This window comes from Mobula hypostoma, chromosome 1 (assembly GCF_963921235.1).
Source record: "Mobula hypostoma chromosome 1, sMobHyp1.1, whole genome shotgun sequence".
Classification (NCBI taxonomy): Eukaryota; Metazoa; Chordata; class Chondrichthyes; order Myliobatiformes; family Myliobatidae; genus Mobula; species Mobula hypostoma.
In genome coordinates, this window is record NC_086097.1 from 56,662,762 (window position 1) to 56,677,209 (window position 14,448).

At 41.2% G+C, this 14,448-nt stretch overlaps 1 protein-coding gene across 2 annotated transcripts in view; it reads right to left on the minus strand.

Moving 5' to 3' along the window:
• Positions 1 to 1,599: 1,599 nt before the first annotated feature.
• Positions 1,600 to 14,448, minus strand: part of LOC134347214 (armadillo-like helical domain-containing protein 4) — a 122,735-nt gene continuing 109,886 nt past the window's right edge. For both annotated transcript variants that reach the window (XM_063049521.1, XM_063049514.1), the window contains exon 8: positions 1,600 to 6,686. In XM_063049521.1, coding sequence (XP_062905591.1) covers positions 6,618 to 6,686 — 69 coding nt within the window. In that variant the 3' untranslated portion in view covers positions 1,600 to 6,617. The remainder of the gene's footprint in view (positions 6,687 to 14,448) is intronic.

Sequence of the window (14,448 nt, forward strand, 5' to 3'; positions counted from 1 at the left end):
GCTAAGCTTCAATAGTATTCCCCCTTCATGTTTCTAAACACTAGCAAATACAGGCCCACAGCCATCAAACTCTCCTCATCCGTTAAGCCAGTGGGGAGTCTTGCACTCACTGCTGCATCAAAACAACAATTTTACAACATACACATACTCGTGGTAGGTTCATTCAGAAGATAAAGATTCATATGATCCAGGGTGAATTGCAAGTTTGGATTGAAAATTAGCTTGCCAATAGAATACACAGAGTAGGGGTGGAAGGTTGTTATTCCAGCTGGAGGTAAACACTGTAAACAAATTGAAAGGATTTTGTTGTATTAATTACTCATTTCCAAATCTGAAGATGCTGTTATAGTTCTTGTAAGAGGCGTGTATTTTTGAAGATAATTCAAAAGATTTTGCTGATCATTACAAAATGCTAGTACTTTGGTAAGTCTATTTTAGACAATCCCTTTTCCTCAAAAAAATATAAATCAATAGCTGAATAAACCTTGCCCTGAAACCATAATCTATCAGTATTCAGCACACTAAACAGGAAAGGGAATAATCAGAGAAGATGAATATCATTTATTTCTCTAAATTTCTGCCGAATCTTGAAAACATCTGTTTTGCCATAACAGCCCAAAGATTTCATTCATGTTCTCCAGGAAAAGGAATTTGCCACCTTACTTTCCTACCACATCCTTAAAATTGGTTTTGTGGGTTGGTCAGTCAAAGGTCAGTAAATATTACTCATAATGCCTTGGTGGATGGCAGATTCTGGGAAGAATTGATGGGAATGAGACCAGTGCAAAATGAGTGCCTGATGGCTGGCATGGGCTTGGCAGGCTTAAGGGTCTCATTCTGTACTGTCTGTGATTCCTATCTGATTTCTCATGTGTTTGATCAGCTGGATGGCTTTGACCGACATATTAGCAACAATAGCTCCACCACAATCACCATCAGCACAGGTACACTACAAGGCTGTGTGCTTAGCCCCCTGCTATACTCACTTTATATAACGTTGAGGCGAAGTACAGCTCCAATGCCTTATTTAAGTTTGCTGACGACATTACTGTTGTCGGCCAAATCAAAGTTGATGATGAATTGGCATAGAGGAGGGAGATTGAAAATCTGCCTGAATGGGCCACAACAACAACCTCTCACTCAATGTCAGCAAGACCAAGGAGCTGGTTATTGACTGCAGAGGGAAGAAACAGAGTTCCATGATCTAGTCCTCATTAGAAGATCAGAGGTGGGGAGAGTCTGTAACTTCAAATTCCTTGGCATTATCATATCAGAGGATCTGACCTGGACCAGCGTGTATAATTAATAATTAATTGTTATTTTTTTGTATTTGCAGAGTTTGTCTTTTTTTGCACATTGATTGTTTGTCAGTCTTTATTGGTGTGTAGGTTTTAATTGATTCTGTTGTATTTCTTTGTTCTATTGTGAATGTCCAGAAGAAAATGGATCTCAGGGTAGTATATTGTGACGTATACATAGTTTGATAAATTTACTTTGAACTTTGACGTCAGGGACAGCAGCTTTTGTCAATAAATCATATTTTACCACCATTGCCCACAAGTCAAGAATAAAACAAAATTGGTTTTTTTAGAAGTTTTATGGGGCACCAAAATATAACGGACATTGAATAAAGGGGAAAATTAGAGAGCATTGTTATTTTATTACATTTTAATAAAATAAGATGTCACGTTCCACAATTACATCAATAACTGTTCTGGTTATAACTCAAACAGTTTAAATACACAGGGAATTTCATTCCACAATCATTGTTCATAAGAAGTGATATGGTTTGCAAAGGCAGGGCATGGGCATTTATTACATCAGCTGCATAATATGCCCCAACTTTATGCTGGAATTCACTGCAACTACTCATTCATTCACTCATTGACGGAAAGCAATAGCTTTTCCCAACCAGGGCACGTGATACTGAACCAAATTAAGTACTTCTCAAAATTCTTTGCATGTAAACTATGAATGAATAGTGATCTCTTTTCTTCAAAACAGTCCTTATCCAGTGGCTATCTAGCAGGCATGTAAAAAAAAGCCCCACAATTAAATTCCCAATTAAAAGGAAAAATAATGAAGCTCCCTTCAACATCTTCACACCTTTGTCCTCTCCTGTCATACTTGAAGTTACAATAAAACAATGACTACAATTTTCCTTGTATCTGTTCTTAATAGGACCTTAATTTATAAGATATGCCAGGTAAACTCCATTTTCATGCATGAACTATTTTTTCTGTGAAACATCTGTGAAAGTATATATAAAAGTGAAAATAATTTGCTTTTGTGTCTGGAGAAGAAAGTGTTCTCTCTGACAGCTCTGCAGACACTGTTATCAAATCCAGCAGTTTCATGATATATATGTGATAATCCAAATGTTGCCCTCAACCCCTATGATCCCAATCTATTCATCTATCTGTCTGTAATATCTGGCTTTTTAATCCTTCCGAAAATCCATCTGCCTTTACCAATGACCCTTCCAACCTCTCAGTCTGCTTTATCAGACAGACTGACAACCTGGAGGGATTGCTCTTGGAAAAAAATCTTAGATCAAGTGCTGCATATCCCTGAGGGTTCCTTATAACTGCAGAGAGTAGTGAGGTTCTGCAACTCACTAACTGAAAGAGTGGCAGTGATCAAGAAGAGCTGTAAACTGCAATGTTATAAGCTAAGAATGAAATGTCCATATCATTATGACTGAAATATAATTCTGTATTTTATTTCCTTCCCACTGATTAGGTTGAGGCCTTAAGCCAGCACTATGATCAGTAAGGCTACTGGAAAGGCTACTGAGCTGTGTTCGAGCACATTGGACTTCTGTTAAATTCCTCTTTCATTTCTAATTTAATTAAATTTCAGAAGAAAAGGTGAATGTGAGCTGCCACATCTGATGCACCAGATAATGCATTTAGCAGCACTGTTTGCACAACTACCATCAACCACCCTCCCACCCTCTTCTTACATATAATGAGAAAAATACTCAGCTGGAATGACTCCTCCTGGTGGAACTTGGAGAAGAAGAGAAATAGGAATCTTTGTGAAGGAGGCCCAGCAAGTGACTAAGGATGGGGGAAAAAAAACACATTACTTTGGGTGCCTGAACCCAGATACCTTACTGAAGAGGAGAAAATCTCACAGCAAAAGGCCATGCTCTCCCTCTTAATTATACATTACTACCAACTTACTATTAATCAAAACATCTGAATTGAAACCGTTGAATAATCAGGCTTCTGAAAAATTGTATTTCTTTCAAATTCTTTTATCTGTTGATTGGAGAACAGTGAACCACTTGAAATTGAAATTACAGTCAATCACAAATGAGCTCCCTCTGTATGAAGTTCAACTGCCAATCACGAATGACTTTATTAAAATATAACATTGACTCTCAAGCCTTACTCATGGAAAGTGAATAGTAAATATTTTATAACTACCCCCCCCGCCTCTTCCTCCAATCTATACTCTGACCTTTTACCTCTTCTCACCCGCCTATCACTTCCACTCAGTCCCCTCCTCCTTCCCTTTCTCCTATGGCCCACTCTCCTCTCCTATCAGTTTCCTTCTTATCCGGTCCTTGACCTTTCCCACTCACCTGGCTTCACCTATCACCTTCCGGCTGGCTTTTTTCTCATGTCCCCACCTTTTATTCTGGTTGTCCCCCTCCCTTCTCAGTTCTGAAGAAGGGTCTCAGCCCAAAATGTCAACTGCCTATTCATTTCCGTAGATGTTACCTGACCTGCTGAGTTCCTCCAGCAGTTTGTGTGTGTTGCTATGGATTTCCAGCATCTGCATGCTTTCTCATATTTATAAATATAACATTGCCTCGCATGCCTCAAATACTACCGGAAAGTGAATAGTAAATATAGTGAAAGTTTTCTAAATTTAGGGTTCACATAGAGATGTGTAATTCAGGAGAGCATTTGCAACGCCTGCTTTGTAAGATAAATGAGCTGAGATGGCATTTGACAACTAAGCATTTTCAGCAAGAAAAATATCTCTTGCTTTTTTTTTCAAAGAACCAAACTGCAAACTTCAGTAAGCAGTACTTCAACAGCTGAGAGGTATGTTCAAATGAAATTTAATGTTTTATTTTAAGCATATGTTCTGGTGTTCAAGTACACTTTTGATTTTACTAGTGGGTGTGAAACAAAAAAATCAAAGTTAAAAAGCTGAAATGATAGCTGGAAATTCTCAGTAGGTTAGGCAATGTCTGTGGAAACAGGGCTAAACTTTCAGGTTGAAGACTCTTCGTTAGAATTGGGAAAAGCTGAAAGTGAGTTCATTTTAACTATCAGACAGGGTGGAAGATGGATCAATGGAAAAGGAGAATATTTTTGTTACGGTGTGGACATGAATGAAGAATCAATGTTTCGAGCCAGGACCCATATTCAGGTCCGGTCTCGGCCCGAAACGTTGACTGTTTATTCATTTCCACAGATGCTGCCTGACCTCCTGAGTTCCTCCAGTATTTTGTGTGTGTCACTCTGGACTTGCAGCATTTGCAGATTTTCTCATGTTTGTAATTAAGTTAATGGGATGGTTAGAGAAAAAGAGAGAACTTGAACAAAGGAACATGACAGGTATGAAATGAAAAGAGGTAGAAAGGAAGAACAGAAACAAAGCAATGTAGGAGTTGTGAAATGCAGAGCTGAAGAACATGCTCAGCAGGTCGGCTCTACAATTGGAGAAAGGGCGACCGAGTGAATGTCACGGATTGACTGGCAAGTTCTGAAAGCAAATTATATGAAGTAGAATCTGGACCACAGTTTGCATATGGTTCTCCAGTATCAAAGAGACCACATTGTGAACGTGGAATGTAGCACATAAGATTGGACAAGGTGCAGGAGAGTTACTGCTTCACCAGGAAAGACTGTTTGGGTGTCTGTATGGAGGAAAGGAAGAGGTGAAAGGACAGGTGTGGAAGCTGTGTGGGAGCATGTCATGATTGAGGAGTTGCTGTTGGGACCAGAATAACAGAGCAGAAAGTAGTTAACTGTCTCGTCAAAATGTTGCCGGGGAGGAGGTGGGGAGATATGTTCAGTGATGGAATCTTGAAGCTAGCAGAAATTGTGAAGGATGATTTGTTGAATGTTGAGATTGTAGGCTGGAAACTGAAGACCAGGGGAGTGATCCTAACTCTGTCCAGAAGAGATGGTCAGGTCAGAGGTATGGGAGGTGGATGAGATGTAACTAGGATCTCTTTCAACTCTGGTAGGGGAAAAGCAGTGGTTTATCAAAGAGGAAAAGATGTAATCATCAGAGCAAATATAGCAGTGAGGAGAGAACAGAGAGAATGGAATGAAGCCCTACTAGAGGAGGGGTGAGAAGAAGAATAGTCTAGTTAGCTGAGAGTATGTAGGCTGGTGTTTATCATTGGCCTGTCCCTGATATGATGACAGAGAAATCAGAAAGGGAAGGAAAGCATCATACGTATCATGTTAAAATGAAATCACGGTGAAAAACGGCAGAAAAAGTGATGAAATTTGAGTTCTACCTGAATACAGGAAATCACACCAGTGCCTTTTAATGCTCCAGTTGTGTGTAAGAGAACTCAAAAGGAATAAAACAAAAATCTGTCCCACATAAAGTCTAGCTGAGCTTGGGTCCATCACAGTCTCCAAAACCACACCTTACATTTGGAAGAATTGGGCAGAGTTGATAGAACAGCTGTTCAACAAGTGTGAAACAAAATACTAACACAATGCCAGATGGAAAATGACAATCTAGGCCTATGGTTTAAATATAAAACTCATTTTTCTAATAAGCCAAGTTATATGTGGTAAGTATTATATAACTTATATTTAATAATTAAGTAACTTGTTATTTCTGATATTTCCACTAAATAGGGCTGTTAGTTATGCAATGAATCACACTGAAACTTAGTTCTCCTAAATTTGAGAATATTGTAGTCTGAAAAATACGAACAGTGAGACATAGCCTTATTTACAACAACTCCTGGAATCCGTGGCCTTTTTCATAGATTTAACGGTTCAGAGAAACAAAAGGAGAAGGATAAACAATAATTAAATGTGTTACTAATTCATGAACTACTTGACAATGGCTGTTTAAAGTCATCATTTTACTAGAAATCTGCCCTGTTCAGTAACTTCAATACACCAATGCTCCAGCATGTTGTTGTTCTGCCTTCCAAATTCGTTCCATTGACTTCAATGGAACTAGTTCTGGATGCAAAATACAGTGTATTTGTCCAACCTCATAGTTCCCTACCAGCCAAGGTTGAAATACCAGGCACATGCCGCTCAGTAGCGTCATCTCCAAAAGCATGTACAGAATTTAAGTAACAAAATATAAAAACTGCAGTTTTGAAATTACAGCAACCAAGCAATTATTAGATATAACAACATCAACACGTAACATTTGGTTATGTCAGTTCTTCAGAATAAATTTATAGTGAACTCCAGGGGAGGCTGTTGCTGTGAAACAAGTATCTAATAAACAAGGCTTTACAGTATATCACAAATAATTTCAGCAATCTTAATTATTTTTCAACATTTAAAAGAAAACAGAAAGCTAGTAGCATGTAGTAGTGACATCCTGCACCTCCAATTCCAGTGCAGTTTCATGTAGTTGTATAACATCGAAGATTCATTTCATACTTAAAATTCATCTTCCGAACTATCAGCTAGTAGCATCACATGATCTTGCATGCTGGTGAAATCTCTCGGCTGCAATTTCAAACAAAGACAATTATAGTACTTTGAGTTACTATATCTGTATAATATTTGCATCTTACAAGAACTTATAGTTAACACAGCATTTATGTCTACAGTACTGGGAGAGGCACACGATACAGCTATTAGACCTGCTGCCTCACAGTCCCAGTAACCCAAGTTCAATACTGACCTCCGTTGCTGTCTGCGTGGAGACTGCATGCTCTCCGTGTGACTGCATGTGTTCCCGTTTCTTCTCACATCGCAAACACACCTCATAATACCAATAATGCGGAGCAGGGGATCACAGAGTGAGATGAAGATGATTTCTCGTGGACTTTACGGGCCAGGTTTAAAAAGCAACCAGCACTTTTGGGACTTGTCTGTGGAGTGGGAGATCGCAGAATGGGTTTGCAGGGCACCTAATGGTGTCCCCGATGAGTCAATCAGCAGGAAGTGCACCCAATTTCAATTCCTTAGTGACAAAATCAAGGAACCAGATCTGGAGCTGGAGGTACTCAGGGCCATCCAGAAGGGTGAAAACCTCAGAGATGAGACTTTTACTGAGGTGGTCACACCTAGAGTGCAGGCTTCAGGTAGTAGATGGGTGACCACCAGGAGAAGTAAGGGGTGTAGGCAGTCGGTGTAGGGTTTCCCTGTGGCCATACCCCTCATCAACAAATATACCCCTTTGGATACCACTGGTGGGGGATGACCTACCAGGTACAGCAGCAGCCAGGCCAGCGGCACTTTGGCCGGATGTAAGGCTCAGTAGAGAAGGTTAAAATCAGGTAGAGCGATAGTAATGGGAGTCTTAATAGTTGGGGGGGGGGGGCGGAAGCGAACAGGAGATTCTGTGACCGAGAAAGGGAAGCCAGGATGTTGTGTTGCCTCCTAGGTGTTAAGGTCAAGGATGTCTCAGAGCGATTGTGAAATATTCTCAATTAGGGAGGGTGAGCAAACAGAGGTCATGGTGCACATTGGCACCAATGATATAGGTAGAAAGATGGAAGAGATCCCACTCAGTGAGTATAGGGAGTTAGGGAAGAGGGTGAAGAGCAGGATCTTCAAGGTGGTAATCTCTGGTTTACACCAAGAGTCACGTGTTAGTCAGGGCAGGAGTAGGATGATAATACAGATGAATGAGTGGCTGAGGAACAGATGTAGGAAGCAGGGTTTCAAATTCTTGGATAACTTTAACTTTTTCTGGGGCAGTGGTAACCTGTACAAGAGGGACAAGTTGCGTTAACCTGGAGGGGAACCAATATCCTGGCTGAGATGTTCACTAATGCTACTCGGGGGGCGGGGGGGGTGTCTAAATTAGTTTGGCAGCGGGATGGGAACCAGAATACAAGGTCAGAAAGTGGAGAGGTGGAGAGAAAGGTAGTTATCAGAACCATTTAAAAAAGTATACAGGAGCAAAGCAGTAGTGCTAAGAGTAGTATGGGTAAAGGTGATAAACATGGAACTATGATGTTGTGGCTATTGTGGAGACTTGGTTGAAAGAGGGATAGAAATGGATGCTTAATGACCCAGCATTTCAATGTTTTAGAAAATATAGAGAGGGAGGTAAGAGTGATGTCGTACGGCTAATCAGAAACACTATCACAGAGAGGACGTAATGGAAGGTCCATCCACATGGGTAGAATTTAAAAATAGGAAGAGTGCAATCACTCTAATGGGATTGTACTACAGACCCCTCCCCTCCCCCTCCAAAAGCCACCAGGACATTGTAGAATAAATATGCAGGCAGATTAAGAAAAGATGTAAAAACAAAAGATTGTTGTCATGGGGGACTTCAACGTCCCCAGTATAAACCGGTGCCTTCTTAGTGCAAGAGGTCTAGATGGGGCATCCAGGAAGGTTTTTTTAAATTAATATGTAGATAGTCCAACAAGAGGAGGAGCTGTACTGGAGTTGGTGTTGGGTAAGGAGCTTGGGCAGGTGACTGACCTTTCAGTGGATGAACAGTTAGGGAACAGTGACCACAACTCCTTAAGTTTTAAGATAGCTATAGATGAGGATAAATATGGATCTTGCAGGAGAGCATTAAATTGGAGCTGGGCAAATTATGAGAGCATTAGGCAGGAACTAGGGAGAGATCACTGGGAACAGCTGTTTTTGGGCAAGTCCACATCCAACATGTGGTGGGTGTTTAAAGACATACAGTACAAAATGGGTATGTCCTAGTAAGAAGGAAGAACAAGGATGGCAAGGTAAGAGAATCTTGGATGTCGAGGGAGATAATGAAATTAGTCAAGAAGAAAAAGGAGAAGTATGCGAATCTTAGGAAGCTGGAAGAGGATTATGAAGAAGCCAGAAAAGAACTCAAGAAGGGGAATTAGGAAAGCCAGGAGGGGGCTGTGAAAAGTCTTTGGCAAGTAGGATGAAAGACATCCCCAAGGCATTCCATATACACATCAAAAGCAAGAGGATAACTAGGGAGAGGGTAGAACCATTCATGAATAAAGGGGTGAACATTTGCTTGCATGCGGACGACGTGGGTGAGGTCCTTAATAAGAAACTTACATCATTATTTAACAAGGAGGGGGACGTGGCGGACAAGGAGATCAGTGCTGAGCATATTGATATGCGAGGGCATTTTGAGGTAAAGGAGGAAATTGTGTTGGATCACTCAATTTTTTTGATGAGGTGCAAGGGTGATTGATGAAGGTACAGCTGTGGATGTTGTCTACATGGACTTTAGTAAAGCATTTGACAAGGTCCCTCATGAGATGCTCATCCAGAAGATTAAGGTGCATGGGATCCATGGTGAATTGGCTGTTTGGACTCAGAACTGTCTTGCCCATGGAAGACAGAGGGTGGTGATCAAAGGGACTTATTCTAGATGGAGGTCTGTGGTTAGTGGTGTTTCACAGGGATCTGTACTGGTACTTCTGCTGATTATGATACATATAAATGACCTGGATGAAAATGTAGATGGATGGCTGAGTAAGTTTGCAGATGATATGAAGGTAGTGTAGAAGACTGGCAAAGAATACAATGGGATATAGATCAATTGCAGATATGGGCGGAGAAATGTCAGGTGGAGTTTAACCTGGCCAAATGTGAAATATGGCACCTTGGTAGACCAAATGCAAAGAGACAGTACATAGTTAAGGGCAGTTAAGATCATAGTTAAGATCCTTAACAGTGTTGATAAGCAGTGTGATCTTGGGGTCCAAGTTCACAGCTCCCTGAAAGTAACTACAGAGGTCAATAGGGTAGTTGGCTTTATTAGTCAAAGTACTGAGGTAGGAAGCTATGTTGCAGCTTTATAAAACTCCAGTTAGGCCACATCTGGAGTACTGCATACAGTTCTGGTCGAAGGATCCCAAGGCTTTGGAGAGGGTGTAGTTAAAATGGTGCCAAGTGGCTGCCTCTTTGAGCTTATCAGCGAGAAGCAGCTTAATTCATCTCTTTAGTATCTCGCTTTTCAAAGTGATTGGGGTTCTATCGAGGTCCTGATCTGTAAGTGGCATTCAAACTGCGTTTTTATTTAATGGCAGATGAGTTCCCATTCCTGGAGTAGGCTGGGTGACCGTTTTCCCATGTTCTCCAGGCGCAGCTTGGAAGATGGCGACTCTGGTGTGCAGCCCTGTGGACGACTGATTCCTGGCTGGTGTTCCCAACTGAGGTGTTGTGGGAGAACAAACATTAGGATTTCGCTGCGGTGGAGGTATGGAAAAGTGATGTGGCAGACTGTAACATCATAACAGCGACTGTCAGTCTCCCCTTTCACTGTGAAAAAGGGTAATATCTTTGTGTGCCTTGTTAGTGAGTTGGAGGCCAGATTAAATATGCATCTCTCAATAAAAATATTAGGGAGGCACATGCAGGAGCTCATGATTACCCTTCCAAAAGCTCATTGTCATCATTATGCACCATGTCATGATGTGGCCGATCACGACCATGATTGTTCTTGAAAATTTTTTCTACAGGAGTAGTTTGCCACTGCCTTCTTGTGCATCTTTACAAGACAGGTAACCCCAGCCATTACCAATACTCTTCAGAGATTGTTTGCCTGGGGTCAGTGGTCGCATAACCATGACTTGTACTAATACACCAGCTGCTCATATGACCATCCATCACATGCTCCTATGGCTTCATGTGACCCTGATCAGGCTAAACAGGTGCCACACCTTGCCCAAGGGTGATTTGCAGGCTAGCGGAGGGAAGGAGTGTCTTGCTCCACCTTTGGTAGAGACGTATTTCCACGCCGACACATTTCCAAAAGATATTAATATTAAATTACTGCACAATCCATAGGTTCTGCTGGATGGAAAAATATGAGCAGCCCCTGCAGTTTCTCAGTGTCTGGGGCTATGGATTCAACTGGCAATACAAGCACAAAATATTGGCCACAAGTTTTCTCTGGTACGAAGATTCCAATTGTTGTTTTAGAATTTTAACATAACTGAAAATGTTCAACATACATAGTTTAACTTGTAATATAATCTATTGAACTTGAAGTTAAAATTCTTAAAACAAAATTCTCTTGACGGATATGTAAGCCACCATATTATGTTAATTTAAATGTTAGTGGCTAAATTTCAAGGAATTAAAATAGGTAGAGAATAAATCATGTACATTACTCAACTTTATACCAGCACTACAGCAGAAATTCTGATGTTGCATTACCAGCAACTGTAAGAGTGAACAATGAAGGCAACGGCAAGCAACTTATTGAAAACTGATGCACACCAGTAGACCAGACAAAACTGATCTACTGAAAATATATACGGGACAGCCTTGTATACCTCTCTGCATACATGATTACACAGAAAACTTGATGAACTAAGTTTTGATCGCAATCAGAATCAGGTTTATTATCACTGCCATGTGACGTGAACTTTGTTAATTTAGCAGTTCAATGCAACACATAATCTAGCAGAGAGAGAAAATAATAATAACAAATAAAATAAAACATAATAAATAAACAAGTAAATCAATTACGTATATTGAATAGATTTTTTAAAAATGTGCAAAAACAGAAATACTGTATATTAAAAAAAAGTGAGGTTGTGTCCAAAGATTCAATGTCCATTTAGGAATCGGATGGCAGAGGGGAAGAAGCTGTTCCTGAATCGCTGAGTGTGTGGCTTCAGGCTTCTGTACCTCCTACCTGATGGTAACAGTGAGAAAAGAGCATGACCTGGGTGCTGGAGGTCCTTAATAATGGACCCTGCCTTTCTGAGACACCACTCCCTAAAGATGTCCTGGGTACTTTGTAGGCTAGTACCCAAGATGGAGCTGACTAGATTTACAACCTTCTGCAGCTTCTTTCGGTCCTGTGCAGTAGCTCCTCCATACCAGACAGTGATGCAGCCTGTCAGAATGCTCTCCACGGCACAACTATAGAAGTTTTTGAGTGTATCTGTTGACATGACAAATCTCTTCAAACTCCTACTAAAGTATAGCTGCTGTCTTGCCTTCTTTATGACTACATCAATATGTTGGGACTAGGTTAGATCCTCAGAGATCTTGGCGGGGTAGAAATATGTCTCTACCAAAGGTGGTGCAAGACACTCCTTCCCTCTGTTAGTCTGCAAACCACCCTTAGGCAAGGTGTAGCACCTGCTTAGCCTGATCAGGGTCACAAGAAGCCATAGGAGCATGTGATGGATGGTCATATGAGCAGCTGGTGTATTAGCACAAGTCTTGGGTTTGCGACCACTGACTCCAGGCAAACATTCTCTGAAGAGTATTGAATTGTTACATTTCTCCAATTATGCTGACTTAATTTCGGTTTTAAAAAATAAGCTTTCATTACATAATAAAACACTTAATTGTCCTTAAGTTTAACTTGGCAAACCTAAGTTTTAACTACAACAATAGTGGTGTGCTATAACATATCATCAAGCCCCTGTACCTTGGGACAGACACAGTTGTTTCCCATCTCTCTATTGTTGAACTTTGGCAATCGTTCCCAGTTACCACATCAGCACAAACAACATCCTGTTTGACTAGTTAGTAACCCTTTCTAATTCTACCCCCACGACAGCAAGACAAAGCAAAAAAACATCTTTCCAGTGAGGCAAAATACTACTGAAGAATAATAATTACTGGAATGAATGAAAGACGATCAAGAAGAGAACACAAAGGTACAATGTGATGAACTCTATCTTCTTGCGGCAGTAATGCTCTGAGTAGCTTTTTTTTATCCATTTGAAATCCATTTAAACTAAGACTCCTTAGTTTAACACTTCAGCTGAAAGATGTCTCCTCTGACACTGCAGCACTGCTTTGGTAAAACACCGAATTATCAGCCTAGATTGGGGCCAGATCTTTCTGACAGCTGCCAGTGCTTCCACCTGCTCTTAGATGTGGTAACTGGGAACCAAAGTTCAACAATAGAGAGATGGGAAACGACTGTGTCTGTCCCAAAGGACAGAGGCTTGATGATTATGTTATAGCATACCACTATTGATGTGGTTAAAACTTAGGTTTGCTGAGTTGGACTGTGTGTAACCCTGTAGCATCTGGCGACCCTGTGATATCTGCCTTAGAGGCTGACATCAGAACATCTTCCAACATCTTGCAAGGCTTTTAGCGGTTGAATACAACTTAATGGCTTGTTAGGCCACTTGAGGGTGTTTAAGAGTCAACCACATTGCTGTGGGTCTGGAGTCACATATAGGTCACACCAGGTAAGGATGACGGGATTCCTCCAACTAAAGGACGTGAGTGAACCAGATGGGTTTTACAACAGTCAGCATGGTTTCATGGTCACTGACTTCAAATTCACCATCTGCCATGGAGGGATTCGAACTCATGTCCCCAGCATATGACTGGGTCTCTGGATTACTGATCCAGTGGTAATTACCACTACACCAAATCTCCCCCAAGGCGTTAGCAGGGGACTGAAAACCTGTGCAAACCAACTTTCGGGAGTGTTCAAGGTCATCTTCAATCTCTCCCTGCTGCAATCGGAGGTTCCCACCTGCTTCAAAAGGGCGATATTCATACCAGGAAGAGAAGGGTGAGGTACCTCAACAACAATTGCCCAGTCGCACTCACATCTACTGTGATGAAGTGCTTTGAGGGGTTAATAATGGCCAGAATCAACTCCTGCCGAAGCAGGGATCTGGAGCCACTGCAATTTGGCGATCAGCACAATGCAATCTCACTGGCTCTTTACTCTGTCTTAGATCACCTGGACAATAACAATACTGTACCTACGTAAGCCTGCTGTTTACTGATTACAGCTCTGTGTTCAACACCATCATACCCTCAATACTAATCAACAAGCTCCAAATCTTGGGCCTCTGTAGCTCTCTCTGCAATCGGATCCTTGACTTACTCATTGGCCAGATCAGAAATAACATCTCCTCACCGTTGCGACTCAAGAATGTGTGCTTAGCCTACTTCTCTGCTCTCTCCACACCCATGACAGTGTGGATAGACACTCCTCAAATGCTATCTATAGATTCGCCTATGTCACAATGATTCTGGGCAGAATTTCAGATGGTGATAAGGAAGCGGACAGAAATGAACGAGGTCAACCAAATGAGTGGTGTCCCAACAACAACTTCATGAGTCCAACGAATTTGGTTGTGGACTTCAGGAAGGGGAAACTGAGGGAACACACACCAGTCCTCATTGAGGGATCATCAGTGGAAAGAGTAAACAGTCTCATGTTCCTGGGTGTCAACATGTCTGAAGATCTATCATGTGTGCAAAATAATGACGAAATTACTCAGAAGGAATAGCAGTGGCAATGTTTCATTAGGAGTTTGAAGAGACTTGGTATGTCACCAAAGACCTGCAAAATTTC